Consider the following 24173-nt stretch of genomic DNA (forward strand, 5'->3'; position numbering starts at 1 on the left):
GATCAAAATCAGTTATGGATCGATATCAAAGTGATGTTTTGCTCTGATACCGCATGATATAACACGATTTCTGCTCTAGATTTGATCTCAACAATGGCGGATGTAAGTGTGTGTGTTCTTGGTGTGTTCAGTGTGTGTATTGAGAGTGTGTGTGTGTGTGTGTTTGATGGACTGAGGTGTGTGTCAATTATGAAGGTTGTTATTGAAATAGTTATATGTACATGTATATATATGATACCTAAGGAATGAGGAGTATTTATACTATAAGTCCTTACACAAGCTAAACTTTATATTTAGCTCCTCATCCTTAGTTATCATATATCTATAATTTAACAACAAGCAAGTCCACAATCTTAATTTCAATTTATCACTATTTTTGGATTTCTAACACATCTCCTTTGCATATGTTCCAACAAATTAAAAGAAATCAATCCTTATCGTTCTTGGCATAGAGCAAATGATCTCAATTCAAAGAATCACTTTAAAAATCTAATGACTCTTCTATACATTTTGCATCAATCATTGACCCGGGATGGTCCATCCGGTCATGCCAATCAATCGTATAATCCTCATTCATAAACCACTAGTTTATGATCACATGTGCTTCAATTGCACTTGACATTTCAAATCATATTGGAGAATATAGTACATCAGTACTGTGAAGCTTAAATTCTCCTTTAAATCCGTATTAACTCTTCTGAGTTCTCACACAATTCGATATACTATTGATATTAGCCTCGGTAAATTAACCAAATTTGCTAAGCATGTATATTCCATTAGTCATTCAACGATGTGTCGTATAAACATATATAACCACGTAACTTACACATATATGCAAAAGTCAAACATTCTAAATCAATTAAGATATATGTTTCTATTACATCATATATCTGTCATATTTAGCAACCTTCACATATATCTTTCTTTTATCTATGATTCGGCGATTAATGACCATAATGTATCCTATATAATGACAAGTTTATCTTTTGCACATTGTCACTACTCACTTAACTTCTCATAGCTAGTAACATATTGTCTTATCAGCTGATAACGTGTTATAAAACTATAGAATAAAGAAGAATAAGAAAGAATTAGGGTTATCTTATTCATAACACATGGAGGAATATATATACATGTATTAGCTTGGAGTAGGCTCCAAATTTTAGTAAAATATGAAATAAATCATCCACTAATAATATTTATAACAATAATAATATATAATAGTTAGTAACTATAAGGAAAATCTTGGCATGAAATTTGTAGGACGAATATATGCTTTTTATAAGAGCTATATTAGTTTAATAAGTATTTGGTTTCCAGATTAAATCAAATTATACAAATATTAAAAGAAAAAATTTATGATGTCATGATTTTTTAAAACACTTGTAGTAAAGAATACGAAGTTGACACATAAAATTTTTATTTAAAAAACAACCTAGAAACAATCCGCTTTTATTTATATAAGAGATATACTTAATTGAGTTGGTGGTCACTTTTTTTAGTATTATAGTTCAAAATTGAATAGGTAAGTATTTTTTTTAATTTTTTTTATGTATTTGATTATATTGTCTTTTTGTTATAATTTAATAATGTGTAGATGATCATACTTTCTTTTGTATGGTATAAAAATGAATGATCTTGATTTAAAATGTTAAAGATGAATGGTCAAGATTTTATCGTCTTAACTGCTAATAAAAAAAGATACTCAATATGCTTTATGTATAAGATAGAAGTATAGATATAAATATACTATAAATACAAAAGAAATATAATTTTTGTTAGACAAATAAATATGTTAAGATGGACAATATAAATGAAGTCTAAGTAGCAACATATAGTAATGTAAAGGTTAAAATAGTTGCTTTTGAATAGTGCTTCCCATTATAGCTTAGTGAGCTTAGTCGTTGAGCACCAGATTTACATACTGGGGGTCTTGAGTTCAAGACATGAGAAGGACATTTGAAGGAATTTCACAATAAAGTTCTCCATTGAAACATGTTTGAGTCCTGCAGAAGGAGCATAGTTTTATCTTAATAAAATGTCGTGCTTTCGGTTGCTTTTAAATAGAAGGAATGAATAATTTGAGTAATATTTTGCTCTACTATAAATAAATAAGATTTTATTTATTCGAGTTATCTGGAGAATGTGCTATTTTTTGAATATGTAAACCTAAATACCTAATCGATGCATCTCTCGACTGTTTTCAAATATTTCCCAAACTAACTCTAATAATACTCGTACCTAGTAGGATCAAAACGTAAAACGATTTCTCACTGAAGGTGGTTTTTCGTCTAGGAAGATCCGAAGATATACTTTCAACTCAATTATCTTGAGTTGATCTCCTTTTCCTGTCAAATCATGATGCTACTTATTTTGCTTTACTTTTGACCTTCAAAAATTTATTATGTTATTAAAGAAAAGCTAATTTTCTTTTATCTCATATGAACTTGTAAAGAAAGTTCGCTTGTTTTCATAGAAAAGACATTTCATAAAAGACATACATCTTTCTAACAAACCTGTCTCTCTCTAGATCAAGAATTTTCACTATAGATCTAAGATCGAGACAAAACCGTCGAGAAATTTCTACAAGGGTCGGAAGTTCTTCTAAAAGCAGCATCTCTACCTTTAGATAGGGTAAGGTTATCTACATTATGTCTCCTTCAAACCCCGATTCTTGCCGGGATTGAGTATGTCATTGTTTTTGTTGTTGTACATTTCATATAAGACGAGCACAAACGCAACTATGTAAGGTTTGGTGGTACAAAAGACGCATGACAGACAAAGGAGAAGGATCAATGGCTGTCTGGAGGAGTAAGCAGAATGTTGCAGGAGGAAACAGATTGTCGGCATGCCACGACATAAATTATAAATAGAGCAATGATACATATACATACAAAATACGCCCCTACTCCATATGTTGTGAATTCAAAATTTTGCTAACCGCCGCCTAAATGTGGTGTTAGGTTATAACAATTTGAGGTTTCAGGAAGATTCATAGCATAAATAACCAGAACCTTGTTAAATTCAAATGTGCCGATTATAATTATATTTATGGCTGAACGCCTGAACTTGATCAAAACTGAACTTTGTCAACCACATTAAATGTCAAGCAAGGTGTACTCTAATGCGAAAAACATCTCTGAATAGTTCTCCAAAAAACACAGTTTTTTTAAATCATGTTTAAAAACACCACCTAATTGTTAATAAACTTTCATGAGAAAAGGACAAAAAGTATCATCTTTTTTTGCCTCCGAGTATTAACTCGTGATCCAACCCGGCCATTTTGACACGGTACTGATGACTAAAGGCAGCTTCAACAAATATATGCACAACAACGTAATAACTGAAAACATAACGCTGCATTCTCAGTTCATTAACAGTACGAAACGACCCAACTAATGCCAAATAATACAATAAAAACATAACTATGACTGAACTTCACTATCATGCTACCATTACCACCAAATGTAGCTAACCTAATACTCTACTATATGTAGAGATTAATGCAAAATTTTACCTTCAGATATCTTCATATTTTAGCTACATTACTAAACAATTAGTATGAAGAACCAAAGAGTTTCCATAGATTACCCAAAAAAGGTTTGCTCAAGTCCTTGCAGTAGCTGAGACACAAGCACCACCACCAATCAGTGTGCCAACTCTCTCTCCCTTAATAGCTTTTGCAATGTTACCAGGTTTATCAAGATTGAATACAACAACTGCATAAAAACATTATGTTTAGAGGAATGGGCTTTCTTATAGATTTAATCATACATAAACAATGTACTTTTCACTTTGTCATCTTAGTTTTTCATGTCTTGGTAAGTAATCAAACTTGTATTAAATTGTCCCTTTTTAGCCATACATCCTCATAGACGGTAAATTTCGACCTTCATTTGTCATGTTATAATTTCGTTTGAGGATCAAGTAACACAATTTGGATTCACTAGTGTTTGTCGTTTATTACTAAGCACTATAAACTGAGAGTAGACAATCCTCACATCACTAATCACGGGGTTACAAACTAAATAAGATTTTGAATGTTTTCCCGGGTTACAAACTGGTTAATAAAGTTTGATGGTTTCCTGACACATAAAAAGGTAACATACAAAGAAAAAAAATACAAAGTGAAAAGTAGTATCTTCTTACTCTTGATCCCTATTCATAGAAATAACCTTAAAAGAATAGAAAAAGGAAGTTTGCTAAAGTAATCACGGGACTTCTGTAATATTTACTATTTGCACACCCTATGAATATATTTTATAATCATATACACCGATTCTCATACCATTTCAGTCCTATTAATATCTGTATGTAATTATGTATCCTATAACTGATGGTCCATGTTTTAGTTCACAAGAATTCAGAGGATGTATGTATAACAGACGGGTCAGGCGAGCTGGGTAAGAGGCCAAAATGAGTACTTTTCAGTATGGATAAAACTATAAAAGTAGTCACCGCAAATCATTTCGGGCCTACTCACAAACACTTATTTCTAAAAATGACCTAATGTTTTAATAATGATTAAGAACCAAAGTGTAACAATGATAAACTTCTTTTTAACATCCATAACCTAACTTTAATACATATGATAATTAAGACTATTTACGCATCATGAATACACTTTGAGTGATTTTTAACTTGCTTGTCCCCTTCAACACGTTCTCATTTTAGCGATTTATCTTTATTTATCCATTTTCCCTGTTAGTGGCAACGTATAACAAACTGACCTTTATTCATGAATGGGTCTAATTACCACCTCCATCAGAAATATTCATTTCTCGGTTTAAAGATTAATAGAACCTTTTGTCTTGACCTTACTTGGTAAACTTAGATAATAGTGGGAAGCAAATATTGAAAGGGGCATTGCTTGGTCGTATTAGTAAGAATAATTAGTGGCCACACTCCTTATTTAATTATTAGGCTTATGTAGTAATGTACATCATGTTACAATCACCCTTTACTCAGAATTCTATTAAAATAAAAGACAATTTTAAGCAGAGTTGGTTCTTATATGCACTGACATAGGTCGTCTTTACAAGGGTATGTGAGTTGAGTCACTTTTTAATGTCTAGTGAAGGGACTTTTGGGCAAAAAGAATTAAGAACATGAAGTATAATAGCCTAATAAGTAACTTTAAATCATAGTGTGGAAAACTTCTAGTACTAAACCGTATATGAACCTAATGATTATATGACGAATGGATGATTTAAGCTATATACAGGTAAGAATCCATGCATATGATAGATAATCTTATTGGTGAGGCATACATATAAATCAAAAACATGAAAGTCTACATAGATCACCTTCTCTATTCTGGTATGCAACAATCTATGACAGTGTATGAATTGAGTAATCACATACCCGGGATATTGTTTTCTTGGCATAGAGTGATTGCGGTCAAGTCCATGACACCAAGGTCCTTCGAGATTACTTCTTGATAGGTAAGACTGTCAAGAAGGTTAGCATTAGGGTTGTTCTTAGGATCTTCTTCATAAACTCCATCCACATTAGTAGCTTTTAAGACTACCTCCGCATTAACTGCATCATCAAAGAAAAATGTTGAGTTACCTTTAGTAAAGAGACATTATGTTGATTTAGATATGATCCAATCCTCAATCAAACACATACTCCCTCCGTCCCATCTAAATTGTCCACCTATATAGATTTGATAAAAAGAAAGGGAAAAATGGCAAATTACTTTCTAACGCAACCAAGTTTTACCTTTTTACCAACTTACGCAACGAGGTTGTTCTTAACCATTTATAGTAAACATGGTCACATCACCAATTAATTAAATGGGAAAAAGAAGTAGGTAACAAGATGAAACATAGTTGCATAACTTGCATTAATTGGTGAAGAAATGATTACTATGTGGCATAAATTGGTAAAAATAAAAACAAATAACAAAAAAAGGGGACTTGGTTGCATCAAAAAGTCATTTTGGATATATGAAGTGGTTTTTTATCAAATGAGGGTCAAGTCTCTAAGATAAGAGAAGGGGGGGGGGGGGGGGGGGGGGGGGGGTGGGTATCTAACTTTAGTTTACTGGTATATAAGCAGTTTTCTTGCCACTGATATGTGTACTTATCTAAAACCGATTATTTGACCTGTTGATAGTCATAACATAGAGCAGAAGAAGCATTCTCTGGCCATTGGAAGTTGATATATGAAACATTAAATTGCTACAATAAAAAATAACAAGTTCAAAAAAGTAAAGCCACAAATCCCCGTAAATTACATGTATGAGTGAAACCCTGTAACTTTAATAAGATATACAAAGGGAACAGCAAGAACATAGGATAAAAATTGGCTTACTCTCTGCACAACGAAGGGCTGCAGCAGTATCTGTAGTGAAAAAGGGATTTCCGGTTCCAGCTGCAAAGATGACGACCCTACCCTTCTCTAAATGCCTAACAGCCCTTCGACGTATATATGGTTCAGCAACTTCAGACATCCTAAATGCTGTCTGGACTCTTGTTGGAATGCCGATACTCTCCATGGTTGCTTGCAAATATATAGCATTCATAACAGTTGCCAACATCCTGATCCAATGTAATTTAAAGCTTAGTATTGTCCAATAAAAGTTATTGTATCTTGAAAGATTGTAATTTTAATGTAGTCACTGTCACTGACATTCATCTTTCAAAGTGTTTCTGTCTAAAGAGAATATCTTACGTTCTTACAAGAACAAGGACTAATTCTCACATGAAATAGCATTGGCAAGCATGAAAATAAGACATTTTCAAAAATCGTAACATTAGAAAGTAATCGAGTTGTTTTAACATGTACGTGTTGAACATGATTACGTAATATTTAATAATCATCATCAAAAATCCGTAATAAATTTAGCAGTAGTACATAGTTCATGGATGCGCTTATACTGTTTTGAGTTTTAATTCTTTTAACTATAAAATCAAATGAATATTTGGAAAATTAGGGGACCTAATAGATATTTTTTCTATATGAATGTCAAAAGTCTGATTATTACTCGTATACAGTAACATTGAGCAATCTCTTGAAATACCAATGACTGAGAAGGTCAAACTTCATCGATTGATGACAAATACCTATATCCCTTCTGCCTCAAAGGTCAAACAACTGGTCACAAGTTATAAGATGGTCAAAATATTTAAGTTTAAAACAAGTTAAGGTTGAGAAAGTCACTAATCAGAATCGAATTGGCCGGGTACCTTGGAGCAAGTACTCGGATTGGAATCTTTTGTATAAAATAATAAATTTTCCTTCAAATTCTTCAAAGTTCAAACATATCAGTATTGGTTATTAGTACTCTGAAAACAAAAATATTTAATGTTCTTTAACTTTTCAAAAAAAGTTATTGACCAATGTTGTAACAGATATTTACCCGTTGGCCTATAAATTAGGCCGATTTTAGCCTAATACCCGTGGCCAATGTCTGACTCCCAACTTCTTGACCGAGGAATCCGACTTTTACAAGAATAAGATGAGTTAGCCAGAACCTAATGGAGCCAAAGAGGAACATTAGTACTGTCACTTTAGTATGGAAAGGAGATTTGAATATAGAAAGGGAAGGAGAGAGTACTAAAACATGGAAAAGAGAGTTCCCATCATAGAACGTAAAGAACAGCCTATGCTAGATAGCATTATACAGCACGCAAACATTTTCTAGATGACCAAATCACCCTTGCTATAAACATGATAACTTCACCAAACTACTGGGTATAATGTGTAGGCTAGGTTAATAGGTATCAGTCTATCAAGAAAAATGAAAAGATGAAATCGACGATAGGGAAGTTGGAAGATGCAAATAGACAAAGACTGATTGAATAAAAATTAAAAAGTTGCACCCGATGTAATCAGCAGATGAGCGATCAAGGCCACTACTTCCTGCCCATGATGCTCCACGGAAGATATTCCCCCCACCAACAACTATAGCCACCTGATACATTCATACTAAATCAATAAGCTACTACTGAAAGCATAATGCCAAAGAAATCTCATAATCTACACATTTTTTTCGGTGTTTGGTTTAGTTATTGGGACTGGTTAGTGGTTATCTTAATAATGATCATTTTTCATGCATGAATACACAGATTATGCTTCTGATTCACTATCACTATACATAAAGATATATCGGTGTCCGTTTCAAGAACAACAAGTACATAAAATGGGAGCCCTCTTAGTGTCTACAAAACAAACCCAATGACTACCCAAAAGATAGCATAGAGACAGAGACTGGAAATTTACCTCAATGCCTAGCCGGGACACATCAGCAACCTCTCTTGCAATAGCCATTGTAACCTATAATAATAAAAGGCCGCATTATATGCTTAATAACAGTCAAAAATAGTGATACCTAGTTGAAATCAAACACCATCACGCTTCTTACCTTCGGGTCAATATTTTGTTCTCGGTCACCAGCAAGTGCTTCTCCGCTTACTTTAAGAAGCACTCTTTGCCACTTAACAGGACCTCTAGATTTCCCATTTTCATTCAAACTAACAAAAAAAAAATAATAATAATAATAATAATAATAATAATAATAATAACTATATTTTTTCGAGAATAACAAATAAAGTTAGCCCCCATTTAAATGTAATATCAAATTTTGTTAAATAAGCTGAAATTGTTGATAACTCAGAACACAATTAACAAACCAATAAGCATATTTATGACATCAAAGCTGCGATTTTTTGTTTAAAAACGGAAAACTATCTACTCCTACTCCTAAACTACCCGAAAGTGTTATTAACCTTAATAACAACAGTTTCCTTAAGAAAAATCACACAAGCATTAATCACTAGCAATATCCACCTCAATTCTCAAAACATTCAAGTCTCACAAAATGGGTACTAATAACTAAAAGGGAATAACCTATATGCTTCTAGTAGCATGTAGTTAAATGCTTCCCCTCTCACAATCTTCCCCCCCCCCCCCCCCCCCTGTGAATCACATGTGTAAATACAAAATCATCCCCCCTCACAAAATCATGTTTCTAGCAGCATACTTGTTATGCCCTAAAAACACAAGTCTTTGATAAATATTTAATTTTTATCAAGTGTGTACTAATTAAAACACAATTCAATTAGCAAGAACTAGCTGGGTATGAATTAAAACACAATTAAATTAATAAAAATTGAATCTTTATTACTGGGTTCAAAGAAATAAGCAAAATAAAAGGTCACAAAACAAAAAAAACAAAAAAATGAGGTGAAAAATACCTAAAAGGCAAGGAATCAGAAGAAGAAGAAGCTGAACAACTGATAGCCAATGAGCTAAATTTGGTGTTACAAAACCCATAATTTATATGATAATTATCATTATATCTATATTTAATATTATTATTAGAATGGTTTTTGTGTTTAATAAAAGGTGAACCAGATAATGGTGAATATGATAAAGAGCGGCCAATTGATGGGGAGGAAGATACAGCCATTGTTGTGGTTTGTTCAAATTGTTTGATGATCTTTTATCCTAAAAATTGTTTTTGGATATTTGTATTTTTTTTAGATAAGGAAGGGTGGGTGGGGTACATACATAAATACATATATTTGAAACCAAGTGGTACTTTTCTCTCTCTCTCTCTCTGACTTTTCTCGGCTCTTGTGACCGTTGTTTCCTTGACCATTTGCTACCACCGGAAATCTCAATCGGCCGGCCATTGCCCCTAATTGTCCCTACCCGCTAGATAACATCCCTAACCTACAGTTTTCGGCCCCCACCGTTTGAAACCCAGTAACCCCGCAGCCACGGTAAACAACTACCGGCAGCCACCCGATACTATCCTCCACCGGCCACTGTGGACCCAGCTGAGAACCTCCAAAATAACACTGGGTTACATCTTCTCCCTATCACTTACTGCTTTTATTGCTTTCTTACCTCCCTTTTTACTGGATTCTTGGTTACATTTTTCATATCCTTATTCTTTTATGTATCTATCTATTTATGTATTTATTTATTTAGTATCTACTTGTGATTGAACTCAATCTTAATCTCTGTTGATTTCTCAATTTTTCAAGTTTTTACTTATATATTTTTCTTTCGGATCTTCTTTTCAATTAGTTATTATTGCTATATATAAGTCGTATTTAATTCGTTTATATATAAATATATTAGTTACATTTTTAAATTATAATTTTTTTTTAAATTACAACCATATTGCAGCCCCTATTTTTTTTTTACTATTATCAATTTTAATTTAATATTCATCTTGATTTAATATTAGCTATATACAAATGATATATAAATTTTGTTTTAATTTGGAGTACTACTATACTTATCTCCTTTGAGTTATCATATATTGTTGCTCCTATTATTATTGTTAGCTGTTTGTACTATATTTGCAATATATTTATGATTTAGTATTTTGTTTGTTACATTTATTTGTTGAGTTTTAGTTTAAGCTGTCTCTATCAAATATTTATGTGAGGTCATGTCCTTCTGATTTAGGGACGGGCAAGCATGGGGGGTTAATGCTAGAGTAAAGAGAACTTTTAGGCTTAGATTCGGGAGTTGGAATGTAGGCACCCTTAAAGGAAAGTTTTTAGAGCTAGGAGATGCCCTGTCTAGATGTAATGTAGACATTGCATTTCAAGAAACTAGGTGGACGGGGAAAAGTACTAGAGAGGAGAACGGATACAAGCTATGGTACTCTGGAGCGCCTAAGTCAATTAACGGAGTAGGGATCAGCATGACCGAACGACTTAAAGACTTCGTTGTGCACGTGGAAAGACACGGGGATAGGTTGATGTTGGTGAGATTGGTGATACAAGAGGAGACAATAAACGTGATCAGCGTGTATGCTCACAGTCTGGCATGGGTGCGGAAGAGAAGAAGAGTTTTTGGGACTCACTGAATGAGCTTGTGAGGAGTTGCCCTGTTGACCAACGACTAGTGTTTGGAGGAGACTTAAACGGGCATATAAGAGTAGAGTCAGACGGCTACGCGGGTGTACACGGGGGATTAGGGTTTGGAGTGAGGAACGATGAGGGTCGCACGGTATTGGAGTTTGCTACTGCACATGATCTGGTTATTGCAAACTCTTTTTTCCGAAAGAGGGACTCTCAGCTGATTACCTTTCAGAGTGGCCTAAATAAAACTCAAATCGACTACTTCTTGGTGCGTAAAGGCGACTTTAGGGCTTGCAAAGATTGCAAGGTACTCCCGAGAGAGGCGGGCTACTCCCAACATAGACTGTTGGTAATAGATTTGCTCCCGAGTAGAAGAGCAACGAAGACAGAAAAGGCTGTAACGCCAAGAATCCTCTAGAAAAACCTGATGGGTGAAGCAGCAGAGACGTTTAGGTCGACGACTAGTGCGAGGTTCACAAGGGAGATAAGAGACGGTTTGCATATGGAAGCTGACAAGTTGTGGACGATCTTGGCAGAGGCTATGAGGGAGACGGCAAAGGAGGTACTAGGGGTAACTAGAGGAACTGGACGACAACGAAGAGTGGGGAGGGAATCTTGGTGGATTAGCAAAGAGGTCCAGTCCAAGGTCGAGTCAAAACTTAGTTGCTTTAAAGATCTTGTCAAAAGCCGCCAGAACGGGACAAATGAAGACTGGTCTTTGGCTAGGCAGAGGTACTACGAAGCCAAGAGGACTGTTGCTATAGCAAAAGAAAGAGCGTACGAAGAACTGTACAAGAAACTAGATTCCAAAGAAGGCGAAAACGAAATTGTAACAACCGCCTTAGAAATAATTTAAATAAATCCATGATATGTTCTAGTTTCGAATATGTGCTCACATGAAGGTCTATTCACTCTTAAATCTTAAATTATAAGACGCGTCTATGGTCTATTGTGATAAGAATGTTAGGTTTCAAGACGTAAGCGATTGTATTCAAGAAATTCTAGTCCGAAAATGTTTCATTTAGACCCTACATTTATTAGAATCATTAATTAAGGGAAAACTATAAAAGGGTTAGAAAACCCCTTTTTTTTTCATTTTTTTTTTCCACTTCTTCACCATTTTCTTCCCATCTCACCTCTCTCTCTCTCTAAAAACACACACATACATTCACCATCTTCACCCACAAAAATTCATCATTTGATTTTGAGTTGTTAAACCAAGATTTCTTGCATTTTTAGCTTCTTTGTGATAATCAAAACATATTTCTAGTATCGATTTTCAGGTAACAACAACAAATTTTGAGATTTTCATCAAAATAAAAGTTTACTTTTCAAAGTGTATGTTCTTGATGATTTGGTCCATTTTTGGTGTAAAAATCGTGTTAAAAGTTAGTGGGTTTGGGTCTAAAAGTGTTTAGTAACCTTTTCGTGATCAAATTTGGGTCGTAAACATGTTTTAATCTTCAAAACCCTCGTTTTTGTTAGAACAGTCCCAAATTCGTCCTAAAAACACTTAAAACGAATTTAGTATCCTAGAAACGAATTTAAGTCTTCCAAAACGAAGTTAAGCTTCAAAACAAACTTAGCAAACGAACTTAAGCTCCAAACAAACTTAAGTCCTCAAACGAATTTAAGGTCTATCTTCGTTCAGATACACCTTACGAATTTAAGGTCTATCTTCGTTCAGATACACCTTACGAATTTAAGGTCTATCTTCGTTCAGATACACCTTACGAATTTAAGGTCTATCTTTGTTCAGATACACCTTACGAATTTAAGGTCTATCTTCGTTCAGATACACCTTACGAATTTAAGGTCTATCTTCGTTCAGATACACCTTACGAATTTAAGGTCTATCTTCGTTCAGATACACCTTACGAAATTAAAGTCTATCTTCGTTCAGATACACCTTACGAATTTAAGGTCTATCTTCGTTCAGATACACCATACGAATTTAAGGTCTATCTTCGTTCAGATACACCTTACGAGTTTAAGGTCTATCTTCGTTCAGATACACCTTACGAATTTAAAGTCTATCTTCGTTCAGATACACCTTACGAATTTAAGGTCTATCTTCGTTCAGATACACCTTACGAATTTAAAGTCTATCTTCGTTCAGATACACCTTACGAATTTAAAGTCTATTTTCGTTAGTTGTAGAAATCAGATTTTATACTTAGTTGTAATCCAAGTCTATCATGTACAAGGAAACCCTAATTAAGGTATAATCAAGACATATTCGATCTTGTTTATCAAAGTGCGAGTTCAAAGACGTTCATTACGAGTCTAGTGTATGAAAAACACTGTTGAGTCAAACGTTTAAAGATCTTTAGTGAACCAAATCATCAGTACATCAAGGACACTTAGTGAATAAATAATCACGAGAACTAATACATGTATCCATCTATGCTCAATGGTTTGTGATTAGGTTGACATCAAGACATACTTGGATTCGAGTAGATATATTTTACTATATCTGTGTTTATACTCTGTGCTCGCAGAACTACGTTGTAGCAGATCACTGTGAGTCTTCGTAGCCCCTTTTTCTTTACTTATTTCGGGGTGAAAGGAATACTACTTAAGCTTTTATACATGCCGTAACTACTTTTACTACTCTTTGGCTATTTGACTACTTGTTACATATTAGCCGGTCCTATTGAGGATTGTGTGTGCTCTATTGATACATATTAGCCGGTCCTATTGAGGATTGTGTGTGCTCTATTGATACTATTAGCCGGTCCTATTGAGGATTGTGTGTGCTCTATTGATACATATTAGCCGGTCCTATTGAGGATTGTGTGTGCTCTATTGATACTATTAGCCGGTCCTATTGAGGAGTGTGTGTGCTCTATTGATACTATTAGTCGGTCCTATTGAGGATTGTGTGTGCTCTATTGATACTATTAGCCGGTCCTATCGAGGATTGTGTGTGCTCGCTTACTTATGTGCAAGTTGGTCACTAGCCACTACATACTACTTAATACTTGAGATCTATTGGCGGTATAAAATGCTTTTATACTACTTGTTTATACTCAAACCTACGAACTCACCAACCTTTGTGTTGACTCTTTTAAGTATTCCTTTCAGGTAATCAGGCTAATCGTGGCTAGGAGTGGTAGCATGGGACTATTAGCAGAGTTCAGGATTTAGGGTTGGAGTTTGCATGCTTGTACTTTGTGTTTGGTGGCAATATGCCCAATCGTATCCCTTGTGTGGGAACCTTTCATACTTGATTTGATCATCTTTGTTGAACTTGTGTGTGTAATAACTACTACTATGCTTGTTTGGTTATGAAATTGACTATTTATGTTTATCCTAAGCACTCATTTAGTATTCCTATGTAACATCCATGTGCGCGTGTGCTTTATCTTACATCCCGAGTTTTCCGCCGCTGTCGGGGTGTTACAGAAATCTTCAGAATCACTAAAGCAAGGGAGAAAAGACGTAGGGATTTAGGAGATGTCATTTATATCAAAGACGAAAGTGGACGGAGCATTGTGAAGGAGGGAGACATTAGGAAAAGATGGGAAGAGTACTTCGCCAACCTGTTTAATGGGAGAGGGTCGGGGAGAATTGAAGGAGGAGAAAACCTCACCGCCCACCCAAACACACGCTACGACGACGACGATGCTACAAGGATCAGCCAAGAGGAGGTAAAGGTCACCCTAAAGAAGATGGGGAGAAACAAAGCAGTAGGTCCAGACCAAATTCCGGTTGAGGCATGGAGATGCCTGGGGGACATGGGGATAAGCTTGTTGACAAGCCTCTTTAACAAGATTTGGACGAGTGCAAAAATGCCAGAAGAATGGAGACTTAGTGAGGTTATACCTATCTATAAGAACAAGGGAGACGTGCAGAGTTGTAGCAACTATAGGGGCATTAAACTCGTAAGTCATACCATGAAGCTCTAGGAGAGAGTGATCGAGACGAGGCTTAGAAGAGTTACGAAGGTGGCAGAGAACCAATTTGGTTTTATGCCAGGGAGGTCGACGATGGAGACTATCTATATCACCAGAAGCCTTATGGAAAAGTATAGGGAAAGATAAAAAGCGTTACACTGTGCCTTCCTAGATTTGGATAAGGCATACGATAGTGTACCACGAGAGCTGATCTGGAGGACGCTCTAAGCGAAAGGAGTTACTGGGAGATACATTAGTGTTATCAGGGATATGTATGATAGGGCGAGGACCGGTGTTCGAACACCGGTGGGAAGCACAGAGCTTTTCTCGGTAGAGATGGGCCTACACTAGGGTTCGGCGCTTAGCCCATACCTTTTTGCCTTGATCTTAGATGAGTTATCTAGTGGCCTTCAGAAGGAACTACCGTGGTGCATGATTTTTGCCGATGACATTGCACTTATTGCGAGATCGACGGAGGAGCTAAACAGTAGGTTAGAGAAATGGAGAGAAGCACTTGAAGACAATGGTTTATGTGTGAGCCGAGAGAAGAATGAATACCTACGATGTGACTTCGATAAGCAGGAAATAAGACAAAATGGGGATGAGGATATTCGCATTGGGGAGCGGATATTGGATCCGAAAGTGTCTTTTAGATACGTAGGATCCGTGATACACAAATCAGGGAGGATAGACGAAGACGTGACACATCGAATCCAAGCTGGATGGATGAGGTGGAGAGCAGCTTCTGGAGTCATATGCGACAAGCGGATCCCGCTAAAACTGAAAGGCAAGTTTTACAGAGTGGCTATTAGACCGGCTATGTTATACACGTCAGAATATTGGCCGATGACGAAAGCCCAAGCGTCTCGAGTAGAGGTGGTAGAGATGAGGATGCTAAGGTGGTCTTCCGGGAAGACCCTATCAGACAGGATCCCCACGAGAGTTTTTAGAGCCGATCTTGAAGTAGGGACCATCATTAGCAAGCTAAGAGAAGGGCGCTTCAGATGGTTTGACCATGTTAGGAGAAGGGATCGAATAGCACCATTAAAGAGAGCGGAGTCTATTCACGTCGAAGGCATACGAAGATGGAGAAGGCCTATGATGAGGTGGGAGGACCGATTAGCGAAGGACCTAATTGAGCTTGGTTTGTCGGAGGACATGACGTCGGATAGGAAGGCCCGGAGAACTAGGATTAGAGTAGAGGATTAGGTTAGGGTATGACTTTTGCGGGACTTTGATTGACATCTTTTTCCCATAGTGCCTTGCCTAAGGTGGTTCGTGTTGGTTTTGCTGGGAGAAGTAGGCCCAACATAGGTGGCTCAAGGCCACAGAAGGCTTTGACCTGTCAGGAGAAGAGGTAGGTCGATGGAAGTAGAAAGACAGAATACCGAAGGATACGAAGGAGTTTTCTGGTGGAGGAGGTGGACATTAGGTGTAAGGCATATGGGAATAGGTTTTTGTAGTCTTTTTTCTTAGACGTTGGTTCTTAGTAACCTCCGTAGTGGTTTTGGCCTGAGTAGAGGGAGGCCAAAATCGAGGGGGGAGGTTACTCTTGGCTGCCCGAAAATGTTTTGCCTGTTGGAGGACATGACCGATGAAAGTTTATTAGAGGACTAGGACTAGTTTAGGGGTTTGAGAGCTTGGGAGATGACTCGGATTAGTCTAGCTAGGCGGCTAAGTTAGTGTGTTTCATAGGTTGCGCACCACCCGTTATTTTCTTTGGACCATCGGGCACTAGGATTCTTAGTTAATTCCTTATATGTAGGTAGGTTTTGGCTTTATGCTGAAACACTTGTAAATTTGTCTACGTTCTATATGGTTGTTATTATATGCGTTTTGTTGAGTGTTTTTAGTTATCTAGGTCGCTTGTTGCTACTTGTCCTTTTTTCTTTTGTTGTCGGGTGTACTCAGGAGACAGTTTCTAGAGGATTAAGTGTATAGGTTACCTTTGTCGTTTTGGAGCGTTTTTTTGAGTAGACTAGGATTAGTTTGGCTTAGCAGCCTAAGGTACTTTGCTACGTAGGTTGTTTAGAAATTGTTTAATCCCCTTAGTTTTTAGTCAATTCATATGTATAGGTAGGGTTGTCCTGGCGGTTTACGTCCCTTTTGTTTGAGCTCCTTGCTGAAGACTTTGTTTATTATGTTCCTACAATTTATGTTGTTATTTGTGTACTATGGTTGCTAGATTTTATGTACTGTGCTAAGGTATTTTTAGGTTGTACGTTTGCTTCTCTTCTCTACTCGTAAAGTAGCCATACCCAGTGGACCCAGCTGACAGGTATATCGTCTTAGCATTTTCTCGACAGACAGGTATAAACACTTTACCCTTCTACGGCTTTTACATCTTCTTGGCCGGAGGTCCTTATGGAAGCAGTTTCTCTACCTTTGGGTAGAGGTGAGGTAAGACTGTCTATAGCTCACCTTCCCTATACCCCGCTCAGGGATTGGATACCATTGTTATTGTTGTTGTTGATTTGATAGATATATAGATATAGATAAATTGTATGTATGTTATTGTGTTAGTATGTGTATGTTTGTTTGCTTAATTTGTGTATTTTATATACCGACAATAATAAAAATAATGAGAAAATGGTGATTATTTTCTTTGTCTAGTAAAAGATATATTCTGGTATCAACTAATTTTAATTTATTCCTATGATGGATGGATTATATTGGCGGCAACGCAAATTCGATTCATGATTACATTAATATATATTTAATTTAATAAACTTTAGAATAACGGATATGTTATAGCTTTATTTATTTATTTATTTTTATATAAGAGTTATCATAATCATCTCATCTCATTTTTCTTATAGTTAGTTACCATATTATCTTCTTTAATATGAGAATAAGAAGTGAACAGTACATTTTTGTTTTTTAGTGACAATTTTTAAGACTCAAATATATATAAGATTCAGAAAATTATAAACAAAAATACAAATGGGAGGAGTGGCTAAGGATGTTTGGCCTAAAATCACAAGTATGAGGTTTGAGCCCTCTTGCCTATAGTTTTTGGTATTTTCTTTAACATCTCAATTGGTATTTGGTACATAAAAATGAAAACCATCCACGTTTATATATTTGATAAATTTCACGTATTATTAACTTTAAAACTTTAAGAATGTTTTTATTCGAAACTCATATGATAGTTTTAGATTTATAATAATTCAATAACAAATGCAAAAATAGTTGAAGTCTCGCAACGCGGGCATTAAACCATCTAGTTTAAATATAAACTTCTTTGACATATCTACACGTTAAACTGTTCAGGATGAATATGTATTGATTGCAATCTACGTTACAACCGAACTAGTGAAACATTTTAACATCGTTAACTTATTCACTGGATTTGCGAGCCAGAATAAAAAAACAAAGAAAAAAAGAAGCTACTAATTTGCGTGTAGCTTGTATTTTGATCCACTAATCAAAAGTGTTTAACTTTAGTCATTACAATAAATAAAGTAGAAGAAATGATATGATGTTATAGTACTACATTTTATATAAAAAGATATATTATGGTAATTCAAAAAGTAAATACTTTGTATGGAATACTTGTATTGCTTCAATTACATATATATATATATATATATATATATAGGGGAAGGGAATATGAGGCTGTTAGGCACTCAAGTTGGGTGAAAAACCTCTCACATACCTTTTTTTAAAAGGTAAAAATTATGGGGGGCCATGTATTTATTTAAAATATTAAAATATTAGTATTTGAGGGGTTTTTCACCCAAGTTGGGTGCATAACAGTCTCATACTATATATATATATATATTGCCGGTAGAGCAGAGAGAAAAAAAAAAGAATAAATTCTCTCGCTTCTGATTGGTCGATGATTTTATTTGCTTGTATTTTGATTGGTTGGATTTATTTTTAGGAACTGTTTTTAAATGCCATTTTATATTAAGTAACAAGCGAATATCAAGGGAAACTACGACTAATATATTTGAATTCCAAAATGAGTTAAAAATCTTTAATATAACTTAACAATTACAAAATCATATTTCTACAATACATGTATACATTAAAAAAATCAAAAAATAAATGATACTTTGATTCTAGCTAAGAAATTTAATCAATTAAATTTACGATTTATTTATCAACAATAATTACTTATTTTTTCCATTAAAATAAACGTTAAATGAATTAATATCATATACATTTATTTCTGATCTAAGGTTATAAAATTGATTAAGAAATCTTTAGTCTAATGATACTATGTTTCTACAACGTTTATAAAGTTGTTTAAAAACCCTTTAATCTAATGTCACGTGTGTTTCTACAACGTTTATAAAGTTGTTTTCATTTAAACTATATCCTCACGGCATTCCATAATTTAGTGAAATCGGCTATCGGGAGTCGAAGTGTTTGCCACGATTGATTCACTGCCTTTATTAATAGAAATAACCCAATTAATATGATACTACGACTACAGATATAATAGAACTAAATGTTCATTACCAAAACATGAAAGATACGAATCTTTTAAATAACTGACTAAACTTAAAAATAACTATCTATAAAATCATTTACAAACTTAAAATTTAGATTGACGGGTCTACTTAATAACGAACCTAACGTAGACCGATCCGAGAAACTCATGTTGGTAGGTTGACGGGTTAAGAATCTTTGACGATTTCAGGTCGAATTTCAAGTTGGGTCGAGTATTGACAGTCCTAAAATTCGTCCATAAACTACTTAATCATATTTTTACAGCATCTTGATAGGAACAATCTACATATTCCTAATACATATATAATAAACTTTTTTCAAATAGTAGATGTTTAGTAAAATATTTTATAATAAACTTTTTTCAAATTATAATTCATTCTTTTTTCAATGATCATACTTTTAAACTACAAAAAGTCATAAAGCCGTCTTTATATATATCAAACCAATTTTATATATGTTATACCAGAAAATATCATTATTATTAAAAAAATTCTTAGCAATATGTTCGATTTCATACTAAAGATGTTTTTAATATATGATAAGACGTGTACTTTTTGTGATGTGTAATATATGTATAGGTTATTAACCCTCATCTATTGGCTATTAAATTAAGGTCCGGTTTAAATTTAAGATAAGATACTTCAACCTGGACCTGACTTGGATCAACTCGAGTCAACCAAACTAATACATAGGTTGACGGTTTAACTGGAAATCAACTGTTTATTTTATTTCAAGTATATATATCAAATCAACTTTCTTTAGTGGTTTACAAAAGGGGTGTAGATATGTAAACTACTATTGTTAAAAAGACTGTTAATGGGTTCGGATTCGGGATGGCGGGTTGACGAGTCAAAAATCTATGACCCTGACCCAACCCACTAAAATTTTGAGGTCAGAAAATTTAACCTTGAGAATCTGTCATCGAACTCAACCATCAACCTGAAAAAAATCGAGTTGGCGAGCTTACAGGTCGAGTTTCGGGTTAGCGGGTCAAATGGGTTGGTTGTAACACCCCGAGTTATGCTCGAAATACTACTGAAGAGATATAGCGTATGCATGGAATTATCGTAGAACATGAACTTTATTTCTTCGGTGAATCCAACATCAACAAATAAGTACATAATGCAAAATGCAAAATACGGGCAAATGAATCCTGGATCCATGTAAGTTCAAGCCCAAGCTTTAGCACAAGCATCAATCAACCGACACATTTTGGATTCTCTTGAATATCTGAAAAGTGTACTAAACAAAGTCAACACTAGGTTGGTGAGTTTGTAGGAGCGAATGACAAGGATTAATGCCAAAGCCATTCACAATATAAACAAGGATAATGAGCAAGGAACACACTTACAGTAAGTCCTTAAAAGGCATAAGTACACAATTTAGGTTGGCTCAAGGCACAACCTAATCACACATGATCCCCTTAAATGGACTATACAATAGCTAGAATACGTATAAGGAGCAATGACAAATAATGTCGATAACAATAAGTATCAACAAGTACTATGACCTCAAACATGTCCATCCAAGCCTCACAAATGTTCTCATGTCATCTAAATGTCATCAAGTACGTATGGTACCCGTTTATTTCATTTGCACACATTGCACCTCAATTGTCCACCATATTGCACGTTATGTATCTCGTTGTACTCAATTGCACGTTTTGTACCTCATTGCACTCAATTGCACGTTATGTACCTCATTGCACTCAATTGCACGTTATGTACCCCATTGTACTCAGTTGCATGTAAGTTGTTCATCCGTGACCATCATTGTCCACACATAGCCAAAAATGCCATGTGTATATACTTTGTACGATACTACTTTTGAAAGGCCTTTGATGCTTATATATAGGGTCACCCGCAGCCTTCCCACCACATCTCCAACCTTTCAAAGGCATTACCGTCCTCCATATATACACAACTAACCTATAACAACTCAACATACATATACAATAACCATACAGCAAATCACATACTTGAACCCTACAAAACCTTCACACAACATGTAATTCCATAAATCAATCAATCAATGACTCCATATCAACCATGTCCATCAAAGACCCTCACACGTGTATTCACATAATGAACTACATCAAGACATTTATAATACACATAATAAGCAAGAACAAGTAATAATGATATCAACAAGTATCCTAACAAGTCCTATGTTTTCACGCATGCACACATTGTCCCTCAATTGTCCACTTGTCCTTCATAATGTCATCACCCAAGACACTCAAACATATGCACAATCAAGTCATATCCTCGATCAAGAAATCAAGTGTATGCACAATTGAACTATGTTATAAATCAAAGCAAACATATAATTGCACACTCAAACAAGTCAACACACAAAAGTTATACACTTTTCAGCCCGAATCTCAATTGAGTAGGGAGCTACGAAACTCACCTTGATTTCCAATCAAAGCGACAAGTTAATATCGTGCTATAAATGTTCAATGATTTCCACGTGTCCACAACCTAACAATGTACATCACAATACAATCAATTTTAACTTTAAAAACCCTAAACAAGTTGGTCTAGTAAGTTCAAGTCAAGTCACAAACCCACAAACGCTTCAATGACTTTCCTGGGTATGACCAAGACACTTTGAATCGACATTTTTAGAAATGGACAAGGAGTAAGATCAAAAGGACTAAACCATGTGAAAGTAGACTCTCTCAGGATTCCAACGATAGGTCATATGACTCAATTGGACTTATGGATCAAAAGTTACGATCGTTTAACGAAAAGTAAGTTTACTTGTACAGGGAAAAGGTGCGACGCACCATGGAGGAGGTGCGACGCATTTTTTGCACAGAAGGGTGAGTCGAGACCTTGGTGTGGTGCACCATGAAGGAGGTGCGGCGCACCTTTGCCCAGATCAGCTAAAACACGATCCAAACACCTTCCAAACACCATTTTTGACTTCCAACATGATTTGTGATGATCCAAGACTCGATTTTAAGCATTGTTAATCATAATTAAACATAAACAAACATAATCCATCTCATAATCTCGAATCATAACATCAAATTCATGCCCAAAACATTTGACCCATTTCTAAAACCCTAATTTAACCCTAATTGCGTTTTGACCTGATTCGTGACCCGAATTTACTTGAAGTCAGTTAAAAACAAGTTAATAAACATAAAATGATGATTATGGGATGAGTTTCACTTACCAATCTTACACTAAAAGCTCAAACCCGAATTTGACCCGATTAGAAGTTTCCTTGCACTTTCAAGACTGAATCTTTTGATATGTTATTAAGATGATGATGATGGTGAAAACTCCCAACAAAAACTTGCTTAATCTTCCATTATGAGGTAGGAATCTAGAGGGAGGGAGATATATAAGTTTGTGTGTGTTCCTTGGAGAGAAAAGAGAAAAAGAAAAGATAAGAAATGAAATGGGTGGAGGTGAAGTTGGAAGGGGGGAAGGCTGACCTAGTTCAAAAAAGGGTAGGCTCCCGCTCCGCCAAATTCCACAAATAGCTAAACGTTAACCCTTAAATGCCAAAATGAACCCACAACATAATTTAACTTAACGTTTTGCTAAAGCTCGCTTATTCGTCCAAGCTTGTACCTTGATTTACAAAAGTCATTTAATTTAGTTATTAATTTAATAGTTTTTAGATTGTAAGCATCGATTAGCACGACTAATGATCTCGACACACACACACAAGTCCCAAATTGCACGACAAAATGTTCTATATGTACACATTGCACTTAAATGAACCCCGAAAGACATTAAATTATATGACTAACTAAATTGTTTGCCAAGTTGCACAAATAGTCAACGGGTCAAAAGTCACGGTTGTTACATTGGTGGGTTGACATGTTGGCGTGTTAATTCCAGGTTAAACAAGTCATATGGGTTATTGGTTGACGGGTTAATTTCAGGACAAACGGGTTGGTTTACAGGTCAAATAGGTAGATGGGTCAACCTATTAAAAAATATTATATAAACTTAAAACATTTTAAGGTTGGAAGCACCTATTAATCTAATAAGTCAACCCGAATCTAGCCTGAAAAAAAAATAAGGTTAGTGGGTAGACAGGTTGTCTGGTCAAGATTTCACAACTCTAGCTTGGTTTTTTTGGGTTGGTTTCATATCGGGTTTCGGGTTGAGTCGAGAATTGGCATGCCTAATTTTTAGGGCTGTTAATCAAATCGGCCTGTACAGGGTTGACTTGGGGTCAAGTGGGTTGACGGGTCAAATGGATAGTTTCGGTCAAAAGGATCAAATAGGTTGTTTTCGGTGATCGGGTATTAAGCTAGTTTCACTTATAGAACATGTAATATACAGTGAATGTAGAAAACATATATTACTCGTATCTTTTTTACATTCTCACTTTAATTCCAATAGCTTATACTTTCTCTTTAGGATCATGGCAATGGGAGCGGCATGGAGCTAGGCATGTTCATACCTAGAGGCAAATACTGCCGTCAATGTCAAGGCATAGACTAGGCATGGAAGATTCAGGCATGGATTGCCGCTTAGGCATGGAAGAGAGAGAGAGAGAGAGAGAAAGAGATATTTCATGATTTAAGGAGGGATGAGAGAGAGTGTGAATATGATTGAAGGAAAAGAGTAAAGGATGGTGAGGCATGGAGAGACATGGTTGCCAAAAGTTAGGCATGACTAGGCATGAGTGTAGATGAACGTTTCGTGCATAGATTATTGTCCGTTGCAATGCAATTCCAAGGGCCGATTATGATGAAGAGAAGACATCATCAAGGTCATGATGACGTCATCATCACCACGTGATGACGTCAGCACTAGGCATCTAGTTCGTGTGAAGGAAGTCGAAGCCCATGAACAAGATAGAAGCTTGGCCCGTTCCTACAGCCTATATATACTAGAATTAGGTTACAATTGTGTTTTAACGATTTTAGTTGCAACAGATTTCATTCATCTCGCACGGGGTAGATATCTATACCCCGTGCCAGTCAGATGTATACTCAATTTGGTGT

At 35.4% G+C, this 24173-nt stretch overlaps 2 protein-coding genes across 2 annotated transcripts; one reads left to right on the forward strand and one right to left on the reverse strand.

The window, feature by feature from the left end:
- Positions 1 to 3340: 3340 nt before the first annotated feature.
- LOC122587496 (uridylate kinase-like) lies at positions 3341 to 9465 on the reverse strand. The gene is made up of 7 exons (XM_043759682.1): positions 9204 to 9465; positions 8372 to 8480; positions 8230 to 8283; positions 7830 to 7921; positions 6319 to 6545; positions 5365 to 5541; positions 3341 to 3719 (listed from the first exon to the last, which is right to left on the reverse strand). The coding sequence occupies exons 1-7, from the start codon at positions 9416 to 9418 to the stop codon at positions 3607 to 3609; spliced, it is 987 nt and encodes a 328-aa protein (XP_043615617.1). The 5' UTR covers positions 9419 to 9465; the 3' UTR covers positions 3341 to 3606.
- Positions 9466 to 14506: 5041 nt separating this feature from the next.
- LOC122587864 lies at positions 14507 to 15940 on the forward strand. The gene is made up of 2 exons (XM_043760026.1): positions 14507 to 14719; positions 15146 to 15940. Exons 1-2 carry the CDS (start codon positions 14507 to 14509, stop codon positions 15938 to 15940), a joined length of 1008 nt encoding a protein of 335 aa, XP_043615961.1.
- The last annotated feature ends 8233 nt before the right edge of the window (positions 15941 to 24173 follow it).

This window comes from Erigeron canadensis, chromosome 2, assembly GCF_010389155.1.
Source record: "Erigeron canadensis isolate Cc75 chromosome 2, C_canadensis_v1, whole genome shotgun sequence".
NCBI lineage: Eukaryota > Viridiplantae > Streptophyta > Magnoliopsida > Asterales > Asteraceae > Erigeron > Erigeron canadensis.